The 16,096-nt window shown below is 40.1% G+C and overlaps 1 protein-coding gene across 3 annotated transcripts in view; it reads right to left on the bottom strand.

Moving 5' to 3' along the window:
• LOC149163415 (uncharacterized) overlaps positions 1–16,096 on the bottom strand; it is a 344,148-nt gene that overhangs the window by 289,409 nt on the left and 38,643 nt on the right. For all 3 annotated transcript variants that reach the window (XM_089430741.1, XM_089430740.1, XM_089430739.1), the window contains one exon: positions 68–283. In XM_089430741.1, the coding sequence (XP_089286867.1) occupies positions 68–283 (216 nt within the window). The remainder of the gene's footprint in view (positions 1–67; positions 284–16,096) is intronic.

The raw sequence follows: 16,096 nt of genomic DNA on the forward strand, positions 1-16,096 counted from the left end.
AAAATAACACAAAAAGAAAAAGTTGAGAAAAAGATTCGGCATCTACACAGGATAACGAATTTCTTACTATATTTGCAGGTCTTCCTGCATTGAAGCACTCAATTAAACAGACAAGGTCTGCTACAACTTCGGAACGGCTGTAACCTGTAACTCTTTTAGGCTTTGAAGATGTATTATAGCCTCTTAAATCTGGGGCAATGATGTGGTATCCAGCATCTTGTAGTGCCTTGAATTGGCTCTTCCAAACATACCAAAAATTTGGAAACCCATGTAATAACAACACCTAGGAACACGTCATATAAGTAAACCAAGCCAAACTGTATACTTCTACAAATATAGAGAATATCTTAAGCATCATGCAGAGATGAAATGAAACTCAAGTTTCACGGTTAAGTATGACTCTGCAAAGTTTTAGGTATCATAAATTCTGTAACCCTGTACCAAATGTCAAAGACAAATGACATGAGCAAAATTATTTAAATGCAAATGATCCCTAGCAATTCATCAACAGTATACCATCCAGATTCATTCCATTTCAGCAGAAACACAAACTTTGATATGCAAACATTGTTGTTACAAAAAGAAATTCTTTCGATTAAAATCTGAACACATGAAACTCTGGATTTATTATGGCTGTAGAAAATAATTTAAATCTGAAAAACTTAGAAATACAATGTAACTCAAAGATTCCTATAGCCCCAAGGGTTAGCTCAATCGGTCAAGTCGGGGCCTCGCCAATGGGAGGTCACAGGGTCGAAACCCGAAAGCTCTTGGGGTTAGGTCTGTGGTGACCGAGGGGTGGACCCCCTTCGGGTGGGGTCCACCCAGATTTATCGAACCTGGAGTAGCGGATCAACTGACCAGGGTCCGTGAACCAGCTGGAAAAAAAAAAAAAAAAAAACTCAAAGATTCCTAGTTATAGAATAGCTTTAAAAATATAATACATCCCAACGTTAAAAATGTGGGAGATGATGTTGATTTCTGGTAGCATTGGATGTGCTCTAAGTCTCAAATTTTGCAGGGAGGCTTGGCCACATGTATTCCAAAGAACCCAGAAAGAATTTTGGGAAATTCCACCCAGAAAGCGTTTTGGGAAATTCCACCCAGAAACAGTTTTATTAAAATAATTAATTATTTTTAATGGGATCCTAAGTCTAAACTTAGGAAAATAAAATAATTAATGGGTATTAATCTAACTGTGGGTGTAACTTCTAGAAGAAGACGAGGATCAAGCTGAAATGATTTTAGCCATTGATTAGCTTCTAATTTGGGCCGTTGAATGTCAACGAGGAGATTATTTAAGGAAGCTTGAGGGTCATTTGGAAGACACACAGAGAGTTGATCAGTCAGATCGAATTGCTAAAGCTAGAGGCAGCGCAGTGATTTGTAGTGATTACGGAGTGAGGGGCAGAGGGAGTTTTGGCTAGAGGATCTTCTCCGCAGCCAAGGATACTCGGCGGAGAGGCAGAGAGACACACAGAGGAGGCAGCGCAGAAGGCAGAGAGGGTGACGCAGAGCCAGGAAGGGCTCACACAAGCCCCATGTAGAACAGCGCAGACGCCTCCAGCGTAGAAGTTCGAGTTTTCTAAGGAGGCTGACGTTTTTGAGCCAAGAGGGCTGGAAAAGGCTTCTGAAGGCAGATTGATTCTCAGTTGAGCTGACGCAGGGCTTTAGAGGCTGACGCAGGGCGCATGTAGGGGCAGCGCAGAAGTAGCCGGAGAACTCATGGTTCAGTTGTCGGATCAACTGGGACTTGCAGAGTAGAGTGAGGTAATCTCACCAATTTCTTCTTCTAAGTGATTTTCTCTGTAACTAGATTGTTGGGAGGGCATCCAGTAGTTGTATTCAGAAATAGTTCAACTTAATAATAAAAACCCTCAGATCTGCTACACGGTTTTCCCGCATTGGGTTTTTCCAAAGACATTTGTCCAAAAACAACTGTCATTTGCGTGTATCTTTCTCTATTGTTTAGTTTCTTGTTTCAGCATATTATTTAAATGGTGTAGACTGCAGTGTATGTACTTCCATGTTTGCCGTACGAAACTGCAAATAACTTGTTCATGTAAATCTAACAAGTAGGAGAAATATCATCAGTGATGCAGTAGGAATTCCTGGGTTTAAGGAATTTTCACATATGAGAGATTTGAACATCTTATTTTGATCCATAAAGATTGATCTACAACGTATTCTGCTTCAGTTGTAGATACGAAGATAGAAGTTTGTTTCTTACTCAGTTAGGAAACTAGACAGTTTCCTAAGTAAAATTCTCCTCCACTGGTATTTTTCTTATCATCCAGACTACCTACAAAGTCGGCATCTGTATATGCTGCTAGAGTGAAGTCTTTACTTCTTGGATAACATAGGCCAAAGTCCAATGTGAGTTTCAAATATCTGAAGATTCTTTTCACACCTATCACATGACTCTCTTTTGGAGCATATTGGAATCTTCCAACCAGACCAACAGCTTGCATGATATCTGGTCTTGATGATGTTAAAGAGAGCAGAGAGCCAATCATTGATCTTTACATAGTTTGATTTGCATCAAGAGATTCATTCTCTTTGCACAACTTGCATCTGTGATCACGGGAGTGCTGACTGGTGCACAATTTTCCATGCCAAATTTATTTAATATTTCCTTTAAATACTTTGTTTGAGAGATAAATATGCCTTTGTCTGATTGAGTCACTTGCAATCCTAGGAAGAATGACAGATCTCCGAGCATGGACATCTCAAACCCCTGCATTTCTGCTGCAAACTTTCAAATCACTAGATTAGCATCACTTCCAAAGATAACGTCATCCACATATACCAAAATAATCAACAATTTCCACTATCAGTTTTGACATAGATATTGTTGTCCATTGCTCCTCTTTTGTGTTGAAGAATGTAACTAGTGTCGGTCTTCATAATTGTATTTGAGTCATGATGTAATGTATTTGTCAAAAGAAAGAAAAAAAAATTATTGTAAAAAAAAAATATTTTTGAAGCACGGGTTTCTTGCTCTTTTATTTATTTTCTAGGTCATAGCCTCCATTGAAGGCTTCTAGGTTTTGTCTCGAGTCATAAGATTCATTGTCACATTTATTATGTTGATTTTTATAGCATTGGGTGTGTTCTAGCCACGAAATTTTGTGGAGAGGCTAGAATACATGTATTCTCCATAACCCAGATATCATTTGGAAAAATTCCACCTAGAGATGATTTAATTAAAATAATTAACTTTTTTAAATGGTTCCCTAAGTCTAAACTTAAGAAATCTAGTTAATTAAAGGGTATTAGTTAAATCAGGTGTGAATCTTCTAGAAGAAGACATGGATTGATTTCTAGTTAATCTTAGTCATCGATTATGTTTTAATCTTGGTCGTTGGTGCTCCAACAGAAAATTATCAGAAGAAGTTGATGGGTAGATCGAAAACACACCAGAGCAGATACTCAGTTGCTCAAGCAAATCGATTTTCTCATTGGCTGAAGTTCGGCAAGAGAAAATTGAATCAGAGAGTGAGTTGCAGGTGGGAGAGAGAGGGCATCAGCATAGTCTGAGAGTGCAGGACAAATCTGGAGGGGGCAACGCAGAGGAGAGACGCAGATCAGCAACACAGAAGGGTTGACGCAGGGCCTATGCAGTCACTGCGCAGAGGGTGATGCAGAAAGGCCAGCGAAAGGGGCAGGAGGTCCTCTTCGGGGTCAAAGAAACGTTGTGGAGTGTGAGAAATTCACTAGTAAATTTCTCTCAGTGACTCTTCCTCTATTTTGTCTTGTACAAAAATTATTGCTGAAGATTAATAAAAGAAACCCTCATCTGCTACACTGGTTTTCCCACATTGGATTTTTCCAAGGACAATTGTCCAAAAATAATTGTCACTGTGGTTATAGATGTGCTTGTATTTTCCTTGTATTTACTTTCCGAAGAATTTTATTTGTGAAAACTACAGTGTATGTATTTTGATATTTGCCGTAGAAAACTACAAATAATTTGTTTAAGTAATTTAACAAATAGAAGAAATATTATCAATTACTGCAGTAGGATTCGGGATCACCGAATTCTCGCATGGTATTAAGGCACTAGTAAAGCAGGAAGAGCTCGATTGCAGATGGAAGAAGGATTTCGAAAAGCACTGCCTAATCAGCAGTTCGAAACCCCAGAGAGGCTGCGCAATCCATTTGCTAGGTGAACAAATTTTTCGTGGAAAAATAATTCTCTGAGTGAGTCAACAGAGGATAAAAGTTTCTAGATCGAGATTTGTCAGAGGCTGAGGGAGGAGCGCAACAATTTCCACGTAGAGCAACGAATTCAATGTTGGGAAGAAAATAACACAGAAAATTATGGATAATCAAGAAGCCTCATAATTATCTTCCATATTGGAAAATGAGTTTGCGTGTCTGTCAGGATCGGCTTCGTCTGGTGTCTGGTATATTGATAGCGGAGCTTCGGCTCACATGATTGGAGTAAGGGAATATTTCTCGAGCTATGAAGAGAAGCAAATGGACTTCCAAATCACTATGGGCAACAGAACTAAGTGTACTCCAGTAGGGAGAGGCACCTTAGATTTTCAGACGGAAGCAAGAATCAGTCTAGCGCCACGAATGTACTGCATGTGCTAGGATTGGGTATGAACCTAATTTCAGTGTCCCAGTTGCAGGACAAGGGATACAATGTATACTTTGTGGGAAAGAAAGTATATGTCAAGCATCCTATCTGGAAGAAGGTAAGATAGATTGGAGCTCGAAGCAACAAGCTATATAGATTGCAAATGGATTCTCCAATGGCACTGATAGGCAATGATAACAACAGTTAGAAGGAGTTGAATGAACTATGGCACAAGAGGATGGGACACTTGCACCATAGAGCACTTAGGATGCTCAGAGAGACTGTAACAGGAGTTCCAGCTCTCAGCACCGAGCACGACAATCTATGTTGAGGATGTGTACTTGGAAAGTACGTAAAAGCAGTGTTTCCCAGAAGTGACAGCAGAGCCAAAGGCGTATTGGGATTGATACACTTAGATATTTGCGTCCCTATGTCCACCAGAGCTCTTAGCGGTGGCGAGTATTTCGTCATCTTCATTGATGACCAGAGGCAGCGTGGGGCTAGCCATCCAGAGCCTGATCAGTATCGGATCCCTAGTGACAATGTCAGAATATTTCTCACCACCTCTTTGCCAGTTTATTCTCTATATCTGATTGCCAATTTGGGCATCTAATGATTTGTACTTAAATTACTACTGCATAATAATAAAACCCTCAGTTGTTGCACCGGTTTTCCCAAGTTGGGTTTTTCCGGGGACATTGGTCCAAAAACAACGGTGTATTTGTGTGTGTTTATTTCTCTCTTGTGCAATATTTTGTTTCTACAGTATTTTATGTTGTGAAGGCTGCAGTGTATTGGTTTCAATATTTGCCGCAGGAAACTGCAAATAATTTGTTCAGTTAATTTAACAAATAGAAGAAACTTAATCAGTTGCTGCAGTAGGAATCGGATCACCGATTTTTCACAACTATATGATGAAGGAGGCTCATAAAACATGTAAGAACCAGGGTTATCGCCATGATGATGGGGTAGAGCTCATGTATTAGCTTTTGCCCACGTGTTATATGTGTTTGTCCCGACCATCTTTTGCATTTTGTGGTACATCTTCCTGTTGAATGTGGCCACATATGCTTTTATCTTTCTTTTTAGCTGCATCAACCTCCTGGCTTCATTCTAGGCCATGACCCACGGTGTGGGCAAGGGGAAGGGACATGCTAACCCTATGTGGACTCAGTGGAGGAATGTGGACCCAGGTGGGAGAAATGAATGGGGTAATAATAAATGGAAAGAGGATAATATAAGTGGATAAGGGAGAGGGACCACGCAACCAAAATCAAGGTTTCCCATGAAATACTATCCCTAGAGCCAAATGGTCAGTAAAAGAGATCCCACGGGACTAGAATCCAAGATTAATACCAAAAAGGGGTCTAGGGGAAAAGAGCATAGACCTAGCTCATTCTTTTCGTCGAACCTCCCCATTAATCCATGCCCAGAAGTGTCCATGATAAGCAAACTACACTACTTAGTTTCCAAATGACAATGCATACCTTTAGGTTCGGCAAGGGGAAGGAACATGCTAACCCTATGTGGACCTAGTGGAGGAATGTGGACCCAGGTGGGAGAAATGATAAATGGGGTAATAATGGATGGAAAGAGGGTAATATAAGCGGATAAGGGAGAGGGACCACGCAACCAAAATCAGGGTTTCCCATGAAATACCATCCCTAGATCCAAATGGTCAATAAAAGAGATCCCACGGGACTAGAATCCTAGGTTAATACCAAAAAGGGGTCTAGGGGACAAGAGCACAGTGTAGAAATTCTGCACTCTACACATCTTGTAGAGAAACTATAGATTAATCATTAAACTGATAATGCAATGTAACTAAAGCAAAATACTTTATCTACTTCTACTATCAAACTTTGTGGAAGCTTAATCGATTTTGAGCAAGATCAAACAGAACACATATAACAGAGAAGAAGATTCAATCACACATGAAACACAGAAGAATACTCTGGGGAAAGCCTCAGCTAAAAACCCCGCTATCTGTATTATCATACAAGTGGAAATATCTCAGGATTACACAAAGCTTTAGCTCTCAAGCTATCCAGCTCTCAGTACAATCCCTCACTGCTGCTCATAGACAAAATAGACAACACATATGCCTTCCTTCAGTCCTCCAAGCCTCCTATTTCCTTGCACAGTTTCTCCTGGGTCCTCCAACTGCCACCTGTGTGATTCTCACCTCACACACAACACTGACCTCTGAAATAACTGTGCAATCCTGAAGGAGTGAATTCCTTCTGCATGGATGAGTTTCCTTTATAGGAAAATTCCTCCAACTGATAGTACAATGTCCCTGTCTTTAATCTCAACTGGGTCTCTATCTGAACTGACATGCATTGGTTATTTATGAGAGAATATTCAGTTATCTGGAGAACACTAGTTGCATGCATGCATGCATTAACTGACTGAACTCACAATTAGTTCCACAAACTGTTTGGAACTAATTTAACTGGACTTAACTCAGTTAACTGAGCTAACTAATTACAACTCATCCTTATCTCCTTAATTAAGGGATAACTTCCTCAATCAAAGGGATAACTGTTGCATGTCTTCACAAAGACTTCATGTTTGATTTTCACCAACCAATTAACTCAAGATGAATTAATTAATTATTTTTCAAACAGCTAGTGAAACTAAATTCGAATTTTAATTCTCAATTTTGATTCAAGGACAAATCAAAATTGGAATATATCCTGAAATGCTATTTATAGCAATGTTATTTTTAGCATTTCTATTTTTAGGATTTCTTGTTGCTATTTTCAACACACAAACCTAGCCCATTCTTTCCGTCGAACCCCCCCATTAATCCATGCCCAGAAGTGTTCGTGATAAGCAAACTACACTACTTAGTTTCCAAATGACAAGGCATAACTTTAGGTTCAGGAGGTCCACCTTCAAACATACGATAATGGCAGATGGGCAAGGGACCACATGGTTGGTTCAAGTCACGGAGAAATGGCACAATGAGCTAGCTGTAAGGTTTCTAAATTCGGAAAATTAGGAATTTACTTCTAACATTGCAGACAATGAAATTTAGGAACATAACTTATTAATTAAATTCATTATAAATACATGTTTTCTTTTGAATTTGATGTCGATCTCAGGTTGTCCTCGCTCCAATTTCACTGTGGTTACCAAATGACTAAAACCTCCCAGCCAAACTGGACACAATCTGTGTACCCAACTCCAAAATACTTCCAATTTGAAGTAATTTGGCCCCTATGCCCAAAAGCTTCAAGAATAATTGTTCAAATCTCCAGTTCTGAACTCCACTCCAAATTCGAATTCCAATCTTCAGTTCAGAATTTCAGTCTTTTGTTCCCCTTTCTTCCCCTCTCCAGTTCTCCACGTACTTACATAAATAGTTTTTCCAGGCGGTCACCGCCTTCTTCCACCGCTCTTGACGGTTTAGATTTATGGAGTCATAGTGTTACGTGTTGCAGGAAGGGTACGAACATTAATAACCATAGATATTATTGTGTTTGATTTTTTTACTTTTAGATTAACTATAGGTACATTTACTTTAATATGTTTGTAATGTCTTTTATCCGAATTAACTTTATAAACTTTGATTCTAATATTTGAATAAAATAAAATATATATATATATATATATATATATATATATATATTTTATAATTATTAATTTATAACTTTAATATTATTATTGTGGAGAATATTAATTTTATTCATTAATCTTATACTTATGAACCATTATATTTATTATGCATATTCTAAGTGTCAATTTTTAGGTATTATCTTCTTTCTTAATTATTTTAGGTACTCAAACCTTTTATTATTTATTTAAACATTTTTCGTAATTATTTAATAAGTATATTAGTGCAAGGTATGCAATGTATGCATATGTAGCTATCATATGCATACATTGTATACATGATAATACATTTTTGCCTATAACTAGAAAATGGGTCATTACATTCTTCCTTCCTTCAGAAAACTTCGTCCCGAAATTAGGGTTTATATGATATATCAATAATTGCTTTAGTGATTAAGGTGAGTATGTAAGGATTGTGTTTCAAGATTGATTATGTCATTAAACCATTTAAAATAAGGGCACTTAAAATTTGTGTTCTAAACATTTATAATTTTATAAATATATTATTCATGCCCTGTCCCTGCAGGGTTCCCAAGCTATTCTAGAATCATCTTATCATTCCTAATCTCTTCCACTCCCATTCTATCCATATTCTACTGGAATATGCCATGGCGTCAGCTATACTAATCTAACCATTCATAGACTCTTAAGAGTGTCAGATCTGATTACCCAGTAAGCATCTGGCAATCATCACCACACGTCTAGGGGAGCGTGATTCGCACAGTCCTCCCATGACTCCAAGTTTTGGAGGATAAACGGTGGGCAATACCTCCACCCTCCTAGTAGAACCAGAGTCAACACCCTATCATGGAATCTTATTGAGCCTCAATTATTCTTGGAGTTTTTGTCATCACGTGGTCATTTGGTAATGATGTTATCTGCAATATAAACACTTGTCCATACATTATAACATATGCATCAATATATTCAAAACAATTCGTATTTAAATAACAGTTTCTGTATAATTCATATATGTTACTATGGTATAATGTACTTGGCAATATCCAACCCATATATCAGTAAGTTAACTTTCATATTAAAATGTAATCATTCTTTTATTTCTGTCTCATCAATCATGTTGATATGCAGAAATAAAACACAATTATAGATATCTTCACCCATAACATAATTCATGATTTAGATTTCATAGCAAGGTTACTCCAATACTAAACTTCATATTGGTATTTATATTCCAGCAATGTTAATCAAATAACATATTTCATGTTGGTATCCATGTACCAGTAGAATTAAGCAATAACATATATCATATTCCAGTAACATAAAATTTTATTTTTACATGTTCCAGTAACATATATCATCTGAAAATAGTTTTAAGTATATGATTTAAAGTAAAGTAAATATATACAAAATATGGCTTTAAGTTCTTCAAAATTAACACAAGGTGGGTTAACTTTGACATATGATCTTTATATCTTCTCAGGTAGTTGATCCAGGGCTAAACTTGTCCCACTAGACCTTAACTTAGTCTACCAGGCAGTTCCTGCGCTGCCGAACCCTACGTCCAGTGTACGTAATGGTTCGACCGAAATAGTTCCCTCGTCCGATACCTACAGTTCTTTCCATTGAAGGTTATGAGATTTGTCAACTATGTAATATCTTAATACAAATACATGAAATACATTATGAACTTTATGCAAGTGGGGTGGCAGTGCAAGACGATAGGCGACAAGTCCAACTTTTTCCAGGACTTTGAATGGTCCAATAAATCGGGGTGACAACTTTGTCCCTTTTCCAAATCGGATAGTGCTTTTGTTTGGTCTAATGCGGATGAAAACCTGATCCCCTACTTCATAATTCCTATTTGTCCTGTGAGCATCAGCATAACTCTTTTGTCTATCTTGTGCCTCCTTTAACCGTTGTCTAATTTGTTTTACCTATTCCTCCATCTCTTGAATTAATTTTGGCCCCACTCTCCTCGATCTTCTAACCTGTCCCAACTTAACGGTGTTCTGCAAGGTCTGTCGTACAATGCTTCAAATGGAGGCATCCCGATTGAACTGTGGTAACTGTTATTGTATGCAAATTCAACTAAGGGCAAGTACTTTTCCCAATGTGATTGTTGATCCATAACATACATCCTCAACATATCTTCTAGTACTTGGTTTACCCTTTCTGTTTGTCCATCAGTCTCAGGATGATAAGTTGTACTTAAATTTAGTTGAGTTCCTAAGGCTAATTGCATACAAGTCCAGAATCTTGAAGTGAATCGTGAGTCTCTATCTAATATGATCTTCTTAGGTACTCCATGAAATCTAATAATTTCATTTATAAATACCCGAGCTATGTCAGCAACTTCGTAAGTATCTCTTACGGGGATAAAATGGGCGCTTTTCTTTAATTTATCCACCACAACTAGAATGGCATTATGCTTTTGTGGAGTAAGACGTAGCCCAACGATAAAATCCACAGAAATTATTTCCCATTTGGTCATAGGAATGTCGTGAAGTTGTAGGAGACCTCCTGGGTGACAATGATCAACTTTCACTTGCTGACATTCAAGAAATTTTGCAATGAATTGAACAATATCGCGTTTCATGCCTGCCCAAACGAAGACTTTTTTTGTATCAGCATACATTTTCTTTACACCAGAATGTGCACAATACAACGCTCTATGGGCTTCCTTAAGGATGGTGTTTCGAAGATCCTCACTGTCAGGAATGTACATTCTGTTGAAATTTCTAAGTCTAACCCGTCAGAAATTCTTCCTGTACTATCTGGTTTATTTCACCTACTTGTTTAATTACTTAACAAGTTATTTAACCATATAAATACTGAAAGTAAACACAAGTACAGTCCCAACCATCTACAGATCAGCGACTGAAAGAAATAGACAAACACACAAGGGACACCGTTATTTTTGGACAACCGTCCCCGGAAAATCCCAACTTGGGAAAACCAGTGCAGCAATTTTGAGGGTTTTATTACTAAGCAACTTTCTGAGTACAACTGGGTGCCAAACTGGCTCACCCGATAGAGAAATCAATCTGGTAGTAATACCTCTCTTCGGAAGCAGATATTTGGCAAGTCAGCTCCACGAAAAAAAACTCTCCAACGCCTCTCTAAGCCTCTCCGTCAGCCTAGAACCCTCTATGTCAGCCCTCTAATGCTTTGCGCAAGCTCTCTGGCCCTCTGCGCCACACACGCAGGCCTTGGTAGCCTCTGCGCAATCTCTCTAGCCCTATGTGTGGCTTCTACTGGCTTTGTGTAGCCTTCTCTGCCTCTGCGTTGGTCCTTCGGCACTATCTCTGCCTCTTTTCCTTGCACTCTCTACCCCTCGCTGCAACTCTAATCACTAGTTCGATTTCTCTCAGCAAACCTCGCTCCAGAAAATCGAACTGACTAATCAACTTGGTGTATCTCCAACTGACCCTCAAGCCTCCTCTTATACTTTTTCTGTTGAGTCTTCAACGGCCGAGATTAAATCTCTAATCAACGACTAAGATTAGATTTGGTTTGATCCATGTCATTTAGAACCTTCTCACTCAGTTTTATATTAATACCCATTAATATTTTTATTTTCCTAAGTTTAGATTTAGGAACCCATTAAAAATATTAATTATTTTAATATCTCTCTAACCGGGTGGAATTTCCCTAAACCATTTCTGGGTCTTGGAGATCTCATGTGCTTTAGCCTCTCCACCAATTTTCATGGCTAGAGCACATCCGATGCTACCTCAAATCAACACACCCTCTTAGCAAAGAATGTGCTCTAGTAATGCTCCACTACTGAACATCACCCTGATCATCCGGCACCGGTACTTGTGTTGATGTTTGGCCTGCTGCCCAACATCCTCTGCACTGTTGCCTCCTGTACTGTTGCCCATGGCTCTACCACTACCACTGCTACATTTGTACTGCAGCTCCCTCTGCATTCATGCTGTTGCTGGTCCTTTCTCCCAACACTGCAGCCCTCTCTCATCATGCTGAATCGCACTACCCATAGCACTACTACTGCTATTGTTGCACTGCAACTCAGTTACTGAGACGTTGGTAACTGATCTACCCAACTACTAACATCCTTGTCAGGCTAGAAGCCCTCCTGATGTTGAAGCTCTCTCTGTTTCTATCTTGTGCTCCCTCTGCTGCCTCTGCGCTGCTGCAACAACTCTGTGCCTCTCGCACTATTGCAAACACCTATGTGCCTTCCTACACTGCTGCAACCTCCTTTGTGCCTCTCACACTATTGCAACACTCACTACGTTGCTACAGATCCCTGCACTCTAGCACTGTTCTATCGCTCCGTCCGCATCTTGCTTCTACCGACATCCGTCATCCTGCTACTGTCTCTCAAGGCTCCCGTAGCCAGATATGATCCAAGAATTTGGGTACCTCAAGGATCTTGCCCCTCATCTCCTGTAGTCCTCCTGACTACAGCTCAATGTCACCACATCTCTTCTCTAAAGGTACATGAGCACTCATGGCACAGTCGTCATCAGTGTCCACTTCCTTCTCCGCCTTAGCTGGCGCTCCCTTGGAGTCAGAAGCCTCTCCCTTATTCTTCTTCCTGGGACACTGGGTTGCATAATGACCCAGCTCCCCACAATGAAAGCACTTTATCTTGGAGATGTCCTTCTTCTTCATCTTCCCTTGTTGTCCCGCAGATGCCAACGCCACATCCTCTTCCCCCTCTTTCTTGATTCGACCTCCTTTGCTGCTACTTTCCGCCTTGGTCAGCCGTTTGATCTCTTCTTGGCGAAGAGTTGCCCACAACTCTGCCCAAAATGCTTTGGACGAATGTCTCCCACTCCTCAGAGACTGCGTTCAGGGTGTCCTTACCATTAACTCCTGATTTAGCGTGGCCCCTATGGAAGTAAGTTGGTCCCGAATCTCCTGCGGCCTACTGAGAATAGATCTATCTACTCCCCCTTCTGCATCTGATACGACCGTAGCTGATTCTCCAGTAGCATCTTCCTCTGCACGGAAGTGCCTTGATACAATGTCGTCAAGGTATCCCACATCTCCTTTGTCGTATTCTTCTCGGCAATATGTTGAACTACATGATCCTTGACCCCATCAAGGATTATGCACTTTGCCTTGGCCATTGCATCCTCATACCTTTCGTTATCAACTGGGTCGACTGGGATAGCCACGGTTCTCAAGGCGAAGGCCTTGATGCGATGTCTATCCAGAACAGACAGGATCATGGCCTTCTAGATGACAAAGTTGGATGCTCCGTCCAACCTGTCCTAATCCCTCAATCCATTCATTGCCATCTCTGCTCTTCTCTTCGACTCCCTCTGAGTCTCTACTTCCCTCCTGGAAGTTCTCTTCTAGACTCCCTCTAAGTCTCGATTTCCCTCCTAGAAATCCTTCTGCCAACAGTGAAATTGCTCCTCTCTGATCCCCTTTGCTCTTGCAACACTGATCTGGATTTCTTGGCTAGAAATCCGCCTAGGTAGCGACTCCCTCTACCTTGGTTTTGTCCCGTTAGGTATTGTTCTGCTTCGACAGCAACAACACCCCACCAGCTTCACAATCCACAATCTGCCCACAGCTCCTAGGCCCTAGCAGCTGAAGAAACTGAGCCACTTAGCTCTGCGCAATCCCGACAAGGCTAAATCACTCCTCTAGCCAACTGCGTCACTCCTACCTGGCTGAGCAGGATGACGTGGCTCTTCGTGAGCCTCTTCTGCCTCTCACTGCTTTTGCGCTGGCCCTCTCTTTGGCTCGAATTGATGATGCAGGCCCTCTGCATCACTCCTTCTCTGCTGCTTTCTACTTAGGAACGGCTTCTGTCTCTCAGGACAACTGTTTCTGCTACAAATTTCTGATTTCAGCTGATGCCTTCAACTCTCCTGTGATCTGCAATGCTCCGATACCATGTTGAAATTTCTAAGTCTAACCCGTTAGAAATTCTTCCTATACTATCTGGTTTATTTCACCTACTTGTTTAATTACTTAACAAGTTATTTAACCATATAAATACTGAAAATAAACACAAGTACAGTCTCAACCATCTACAGATCAGCAACTGAAAGAAATAGACAAACACACAAGGGACACTGTTATTTTTGGACAATCGTCCCCGGAAAAACCCAACTTGGGAAAACCGGTGCAGCAGTTCTGAGGGTTTTATTATTAAGCAGCTTTCTTGAGTACAACTGGGTGCCAAACTGGCTCACCCGACAGAGAAATCAATCTGGCAGTAATACCTCTCTTCGGAAGCAGATATTCAGCAAGTCTGCTCCACGAAAAACTCTCCAACGCCTCTCTGAGGCTCTACGTCAGCCCTCCTGGCCTCTGCATCAGCCTAGAACCCTCTGCGTCAACCTAGAACCCTTTGCGTCAGCCCTCTGATGCTCTGCGCAGGCTCTCTGGCCCTTTGCGTCACTCACGCGGGCCCTAGTAGCCTCTGCGCAATCTCGTTGGCCCTCTCCGTGGCTTCTGTTGGCTCTGCGTAGCCCTCTCTGCCTCTGCACTGGTCCTTCAGCACTATCTCTACCTCTCTATCTTGCACTCTCTGCCCCTCGCTGCAACTTTGATCACTGGTTCGATTTCTCTCAACAAACCCCGCTCCAAAAAATCGAACTGACTGATCAACTTGGTGTATCTCCAACTGACCCTCAAGCCTCCTCTTATACTTTTTCTGTTGAGTCTTCAACAACCGAGATTAAATCTCTAATCAACGGCTAAGATTAGATTTGGCTTGATCCATGTCATTTAGAACCTTCTCACCCAGTTTTATATTAATAACCATTAATATTTTTATTTTCCTAAGTTTAGACTTAAGAACCCATTAAAAATATTAATTATTTTAATATCTTTCTAACCGGGTGGAATTTCCCCAAACCATTTCTGGGTCTTGGAGATCTCAAGTGCTTTAGTCTCTCCACCAATTTTCATGGCTAGAGCACATCCGATGCTACCCCAAATCAACACATTCTTCCATGGAATCGCAAAATTCCATCATGTTCTAGTTCATATCCCTCAAATTTAGATTCTTTTGGATTTTTACTATCGAGCTCGAATTTTACTTTCAAATACCAACTGTCTCTCAAGAGATATTCTAGTACTTGTTGCCTTAAGTCTACCTTGATAGGTATGAGGGAAAATATTCGAGGTCTTCTACTTAAAGCATCTATCACTACATTCTCTTTTCCTTTAATGTATGAAATTCCAAAGTCATATTCACTTAGGAATTCACTCCATCGCCTTTGTGTTTCATGCCTACCCAAAAGAAGAGTTTTTTTTGTATCAGCATACATTTTCTTTACGCCACGATGTGCACAATACAACGCTCTATGGGCTTCCTTAAGGATGGTGTTTCGAAGATCCTCACTGTCAAGAATGTACATTCTTCCATGGAATCGCAAAATTCCATCATCTTCTAGTTCATATCCCTCAAATTTAGGTTCATTTGGATTTTTACTATCGAGCTTGAATTTTACTTTCAAATACCAACTGCCTATCAAGAGATGTTCTAGTACTTGTTGCCTTAAGTCTACCTTGATAGGTATGAGGGAAAATATCTGAGGTCTTCTGCTTAAAGCATCTGCCACTACATTCTCTTTTCTTTTAATGTATAAAATTCCAAAGTCGTATTCAAATAGGAATTCACTCCATCGTCTTTGCCTAACATCCAAGTCTCTTTGAGTAAACAAATATTGTAGACTTTGATGGTCACTTTTAAGCATAAAGCTTCTCCCTACTAGATAGTGTCTCGATATCTTTAAAGCTAGAACTACAGCGGCTAATTCTAAATCGTGTGTGGTGTAGATTTCTTCATGAAGCTTTAATTTCCTTGAGGCATATGCTATTATGCCTATATCCTGCATTAACACTGCACCTAATCCTTACTTGGATGCACCAATACACACAATAAAATCTTTGTCCATATCAGGTACTCACAAGATTGGTGCATTGGTC

The sequence above is a fragment of the Pinus tabuliformis genome, chromosome 5_1 (assembly GCF_031772625.1).
Source record: "Pinus tabuliformis cultivar Carrire ecotype Pingquan chromosome 5_1, CPIR1, whole genome shotgun sequence".
Classification (NCBI taxonomy): domain Eukaryota; kingdom Viridiplantae; phylum Streptophyta; class Pinopsida; order Pinales; family Pinaceae; genus Pinus; species Pinus tabuliformis.